We start from the raw sequence: 6,897 nt of genomic DNA, 5'->3' as shown, positions 1-6,897 counted from the left end.
GAGGATTGTCTGCTCTTCTCTGTCTTGTTTATTGTACATTACATATCTTTGAGTTTGGGACTTTTGTCGCCTGTGACTGACATTTTGTATATTGTCTGACATAATCAGACCCCCCCCCCACACTTCATTATATATCTGTATATGCATCACATATTCTTATACACACTTACATATGCCCACATCTACAACGCACAAACTTACTTTGTATCCACATTCACACATTTGCATTATTTTGTACTGATTGTCTGGCTTTAACCTTCATGCACATTTGTTCTAATAAACAAACAACATGTGAAGAAGCAGTTAATATTTACTATAACTTATAAGTTATAGTGTAAGTTACTATAAATGAATAAAGAGAGAGCTTTGAAAAGCTGCATAAGAAAGCTATATCAGACTACTGAAGGAGTACAGTGCAGTACACAGGCAACAAGAAACCTGCATAGAAGTGCAGACTTCACCACAGTGGACGGGAGACCGTATACATGCAAGTTACCTCAGATGCAGATCCATATAACACAAGCTGAGGGCACTTTGAAACACACACACATATACAGAGGAGGCATATTGTGAACAGATTATCCGTTATGATCCAGGTGATAAACACACACACCAACATGCTGGGCTCATGTTAGAGAGAATGAAAGTGGAAAGTGGGATCTACGATGTATTCCACAACTCTGGTAGTTTGGTCATGGGCAATTCCCATGATGGTCATAAAATAAAGACACACACACACACACACAAAAAGCAGAGGGACTCAGCTGGAGATGCTGGTAATGCCATTACCTCTGCCTGTCTCCTATTGGACTCAGTGAAACGCTCATTAGGACAGCATTGTGCTCACTGAAAAAGGCTGAGGGCCATCTGGTTCTGCTTGTGTGTGTGTGTGTTCTGAAAGGATTTGCTCCATCTCCTTTTGCTGCTCCTCCTCACCTCACTCGTTCTTTCCAGAACAACATACTGGTTGTTCTGGCTGGATTGAACCAAATGGCGGGACTTTGGGATGAATCCTTTGTTTACAGAGAGATGTTGTTTGATTGTGCAAGGTGAAATTCCACCATGACATCATGAAACCAAAACTGCCTTTGTAGTCAAGCCCCCATTGAGGGGACTCGATGAATTGGCCCCCTGCTGCATGAACGCATGTTTTCTTTTTTTCTTTTTTTTCCTCCAACATCGGTGTACTCTGTGTCCTCTAGGGGCAAATACCTCTCTTTGTCTTTCTCGTTCTCACACACTACACCACTACCTCACCTCATTCTCTCTTCCCCTGGAGGTAAGCGCTGTTCAAACACATCACATCATTGGCAAACACTGCACCCTCACTGCAGCCTCCTGCTCCTGTGCCCACAGAAAGTCAGAATAAGGAAGAGGTGGAGTGAGGGAACAGTGAGGGGGGTGAAGACCTGAACACTAGTCGTGCTTATTGGCCGTGAGAAGAGGAAGCAGAGGGATAATTCAGGTCAGTCTGAGGCAGGACAGGGAGTAACAGGCATGGCTAACAGGCTCCTTCTCTATTCACACACACACACACACACACACATCCTTATTCTTATGCATTTCTCACCTTGGGGTCTCTCTTTCTCCTGTGGGACCGTGCCACAGACCAGACCAAACCTGTGCGGTACCTGCACATTTCCACTGTTAGCGGGTAGTGAGCTAACAGTGTCAGAAACCTTTGCATGACTGATGAGCGGCAGCAACAACATGTCTGCTATTATTTTCACCTTGTGAGACCGTGAATATGTGTGTGTGTGTGTGTGTGGGCACCATCATGGCAAAATCTGTTCCTAAAGACACCTGAAGCAGTCATAAAACATAACAGGTGTGTAGCTGAGATCACAACGAAGATCAAATTTGAAAATGGTTGCATTTCAAGCAATGGCACAAGGAATAAGGGGTAGGAGGGAAGAGGTCATTACCCCCCCTAAATTTATGCCTTTGGCCCCCATCCCACTCATCCTCAGTGCACTTTGTCAGTTAATTCATTTTTATTTCATATGGACCATGCATAAAATTGCAAAAGTCCATACACTGAAGACAAGAGATGTGTCAGGAGAGGTCAAGAAGCCACAGGCTATGTAGAACCTCCCCTCCCTGAAAGGAAATGTCACAAGAATCCCACAGCAATAAGCCCCGCAGGCATTCTTCCTGTACAAGATGCATCCTGTTTCTAGCTATCATTACTCTCAACATGCGGCCTACTTCCCTTCTAATACTATGAATAAATAAATGCTTCTAATCACTTTGTGTGCTCTTTGTGATACCAAAAACATATACCAGGAGCATTAAAGTGCTGAAAAAGCTTCTGTCAGCTGATGATGCAGGATCACAAAGAGTTACCTGTCAGTCTTCATGTTTACTCCTCTTGGTTTGTTTGTAAATGGTCAGTGTGTGAACTGGAACTGGCCCAGAACAAAATTGCAGTAGTGCATAATTATTTTCCCTTGTTTATGCCTGAACCCTAAACTAACCTTCGCCTGGCTATTTATGTATATTGAGCTGATGGTGCTTTTACTGCAACATATGATTTTGAATGCAGTTCTTACTTGGGAGTTTACATTGTGGTATTGCTTTTACTCTCTTCCTCTTCTACTAAAATTGGTGTTGTATCATCTCGTCTTATTACACTGTAATCTTACTAGATGTGCCTTTTCAAAAAACAAAAAACAAAAAACTCTTAACACGTCTTCTCTCATAAATAATTCACCATCCCATCAGCATATTCAAGCATGTGGCACAGCCTGAGTTGTTAAAAAAAAAAAAAATCAATGAAGCCATGTTGTGTGGTCAGAGTGGAGTTGGTGAAACACAAAATCAATGGCAAGGTCCCTGGTTTCGGGACGCGATGACATAATGTTCGGTGGAATTCCCTTCCCAGCCCCATTCAGCCCCATACAAGCACACAACAAGAAGAAGCAGAGAGGAGTTTGTAATTTTGTCATGTCTGTATTTTTGTCTCATTTTCACAAAACATGTACAGGGGAAGGAAAAGCCTTTCAATAGAACCTGAGGTATTTTTGCATCAAGCAGCCTAAGGTATCAGGATATTTTTTTTTTTTTTAAAAACTCAACTAAATTCATCAGTGTTCTTAGATGCGTTGCTATTTACACAACAACAACAACATAATAATAATAATAATCATAATAGATAAGAACAATTTTAGCAAATGGGACAGCCTGCATCATCTTTGTTACATGTCATAAATAATTCTAACGACATTTCTTAAAAATTCAGGGAGGACAATGAGGAGAGGAGAGGTTGCTTGAGCATCACGGGAAGGAGTCTATCTGAACTGTCTGTAGCTGCAGCAGCCCAGGGTCAAAGGTCAGAGATCACCAGAGAAAAAAAGCTAATCAAGGGTAGGGTCAAAGGAAAAAATAAACACATTTTACATCATAAATAAATAACCATCTCGCACCAGGGGAGCAAAGTTTTCATTTCTTTCTGCTGAAAATATGAAGATCCTGTTTTTTTTTTTCTTTCCATGTTGTTATGCTGTGTTTATCGAAGCTTTGGAAAATAAGAAACAAGAGCAAAAAAACAAACAAACAAACAAACAAAAAAACAAAAAAAACAGAGAAAGAGAGAGCGAGGGAGCTTTATGGACATGCATTGTGCTGATGTACCAGCAGCTGTGTACCCTGTGCTGGGCTTGGCTCACTGAAAGTTCCCCTGAGAATGAACAAAAGGGTGTGTAGGGCCTAAGTTTTACATGTGTGAAAATATACTTAAGTGCATACAATATAGGGTGTAGGGGTGTGTGTGTGTGTGCGTGTGTGTGTTGGTTTCAGCTTTGGTGGGACGCGTTATGATAATGATGATGATAACGAACTGGTGCTGGCTCGGAGAGGACACTCAGTGCAAGTCTATAAATTTCAAACTTGTGAAAGAGCGTGCATCTGCTTGCATATAATTGTTACGCAAGCTCTCATTGAACTGGAAGAAAATGTTTTATTGTATATACGTGATCTTTGTCTTCCTCTGCACAAGTCAAACAAACCTTTTTAGTTAACACCTTTGCTCTCAACTGTGACAAATCCATGAATACAGACTTCAGTAAGCCTGCTCCTAAAGATCTCACTAGTGGGATGTCTATATCATTCTCTAAAAAACAGAGGCTCTATATTTGTATTGACTAAACCGAACGATTGGTTTTCAGAGTTTCATTTTGTCAGGGTGTGAGGTGTAACTGAACTTGGTTATCGGAAAGCATAAAAGTGCATTTCAATGTCATAAATCACTCTCTCCACAGAAGGAACAGCACATATTGCTTGTTTGATTTTGCTGAATGTGTGTATTTGTTTGTGTGTGTTCATAAATACCATACAGCAAATAATAATAATAATAATAATTCAACAAAAGAAAAAGAAATAAATCCACAAAACATTATATTATTTCTCATTACCAGAATGAACCAATACAATAAATTAAAACTATAACTGAACAAAAAAAGTCCATAAGAAGTCCATTAAAATTGCTATATATATTCATATCGTATATATAGTATTTGTCTGTTTGTAGTCAGCCTTTCTGGTGCATGCTCAGTGGTGACCATAGGTGGTGACTGGGAGCAGTGGGAGGGGTTTGGCGGGGGGTGTTTATAAAGGGGCTAGAGGGCCTTTATAGCGGACCCTCACCACCATCCCGAAACCTCAGTCCCATCACGCTGTTAACACTGGAAACATAAGAGCCAAAGTCAGGAAGGACACACTGTGCTTTAGGTGGGGGGGTGGACGGGGGGGACACTGCCCATCGCTAAGCCTTCAACTCACAGTCTTTTCAGCAACAAAATGCTGAGGATCCTTCATTGTTTGGATACAGTACCGCCATTAGATTAAGTCCTTGGGATCTCTCTGTGCTGTGGTAATGTGAGGAGACGGTGCTGTTAAGGAGTCTGTTATTGTCGCTGATGTTGTTATGCAGAGTCTGTAGCAGGCAGAGCCACTGGGAAGGGGCGGGGCGGGGCGGATGTAGCCGTGCGAGTTTCAGAGGCTTTCTGATACTGGGGTGAAGCTTCAGGAGGAAACACAGGGCTTGGTTCAAATCACAAGTTATACACCCACTGATGCACACTATATTAGTTAGCAGGCAAGCAGTTTGTGTCCAAACTCTGTCAAAATGGGGATATTCTATATAGTAAGGATGCAGCAAGAGATCTGCCCCGGGTCGTTTCGGAGCTCAGAGTTTCAGTACCTACAGTCACCCCCGTGTCCCACCCTCCCCCAGATGTTTCCTCAGATTTGTATGAGAGTTATGGTCTACTAAGCACCACATCACAGGCTCTGTCTATCCAGGTGCGAATGCTAGCTTGCTTGCTAACCTTTTCACATTAACTCTTTGCTTGTGTATCGATGTGACCTTCTCTCAGTTGGAGTCTTTAACACTGTCTGTGAGGGGAGCACAAAAAAGCTTCTTCTGTTCCCTGTCATATGTCCTCTTCTTGTACTCCCTCTAACCACATCCATTTGTTCCCCCAAGGGACAGCTCGGATCGTGTCCATTATCTGTCAGGATACCTCAATTATCTCCATGCTCCCAGAGAAGCTCGACTGCTTCCCAATCTTCCCCAATTCTTCTCTTGATCGCGTCTCGGAGATGCCCTCCTCGAACTCCATCTGACAGCTGCGTCGCTTGAACTGCTTGTCTGACATAGGCCCGCTGTTGTTTGCACTGTTGGACATGGTCACTGTGGATGACGACGTGGAGTCCCGGTGGTCTCTCTGTGTCTGTGGCACTGAGGGATTCTCCCTCTGGGATTTGTCTTGTAACCGCATACCTTCACTGCATCCAAATGCCACATACGCCGAGCTACTCCCAAACCTCACCGATGACTCCTCTCCCCCTCCAAGCTCCATTCCTCCCTCCTCTGCCCCAAAGTGCCAGGGAGCATCTGTAGTGGGGGTAACAGGTGTGACTGGAGTGGTGGCTTGGACAGTGTCTCTGTGTTTGGTCCACATGGCCCCAGACCCCACAGTGGGCACGGAGGGTAGTGACAGGAGCAGGGAGCCCTTCAGGTTCTCATCCAGGCTGGGGTTCTTGTTGTCAAGTGACAAGCTGAGAGACTGTGGAGGTTGCTGTGGTTGGGAGTGGATTGGGGAACTGCTGGAGCAGTGTTTAGGTTTTCTCCTGGGTCTGGATGAGGAAGAACCAGATCGATGAACTCCTTCGCTTCCTCCAACTCGCAAACCTCCAATGCTGCCTCCACTGCCTGGTGAGGGGAAGGGTGAATCTGTGGAGCCGGGGCTGTCTAGGACGGGAGACTGGGAGCAGACACCATTTGAGGTGCCTGTTCCTGGGCTGTCAAGCTTGCACAGCTTGGGGACGTCTTCAGAGTGTGTGGGTGCAAGGCCGGGGCAATGGGGACTGTTAGGGGTGTAGACTGACTTAATGTCCAGGGAGAAAGAGCGTTTAAGCCGGTTAGTGTCCATGATCCTCTCTGCAGAGAGGTGTAGGCCATTGAAGCCTTGCTGAAGGGAGGTGGGTGATGGCAGTTTGGGTTCTGGTGGGATGTGTGGCTCTGTCACAGATGATTCATAGCTGCTACGATGACCGTTCATCTCAAAACCAGCGCTGACACCATTAACCTCCGAGTTCTGCTTAGTGTTGTTTTCAGAGATCTTGTCATCAGAGGTTAAAGCATGCAGCAATCGCAGACCCTTTTCAAACTCAAGAAGCTGACCAAGAAAGTTGAAGTTGGGGGATATGGATGGTCTCCGGTCCTTTACAAACCTGGAAGGTGGAAAAGAGGCAAATTTTAGTAACAGGAAAGCAGTTTTAACCATTCATACAAGTACTTTGAGTACTATCTGTGGCCAAGGTTTGATCTAGATGAGCGAGGCATAGGGTGCAAACAGTTTTAATGATGCACAATACATAACCCTGTGCAAGCGT

The 6,897-nt window shown here is 44.1% G+C and overlaps 1 protein-coding gene across 4 annotated transcripts in view; it reads right to left on the bottom strand.

The window, feature by feature from the left end:
• Window positions 1-2,936: 2,936 nt before the first annotated feature.
• Window positions 2,937-6,897, bottom strand: part of dusp8a (dual specificity phosphatase 8a) — a 42,254-nt gene continuing 38,293 nt past the window's right edge. For all 4 annotated transcript variants that reach the window (XM_046393818.1, XM_046393820.1, XM_046393819.1 and 1 more), the window contains one exon: window positions 2,937-6,735. In XM_046393818.1, coding sequence (XP_046249774.1) covers window positions 5,514-6,735 — 1,222 coding nt within the window. In that variant the 3' untranslated portion in view covers window positions 2,937-5,513. The remainder of the gene's footprint in view (window positions 6,736-6,897) is intronic.

This window comes from Scatophagus argus, chromosome 7 (genome assembly GCF_020382885.2).
Source record: "Scatophagus argus isolate fScaArg1 chromosome 7, fScaArg1.pri, whole genome shotgun sequence".
In the NCBI taxonomy this organism is placed as follows: domain Eukaryota; kingdom Metazoa; phylum Chordata; class Actinopteri; family Scatophagidae; genus Scatophagus; species Scatophagus argus.
Note: the sequence above shows the minus strand (reverse complement) of the source record. Positions and strands in the feature narration are given on the sequence as shown.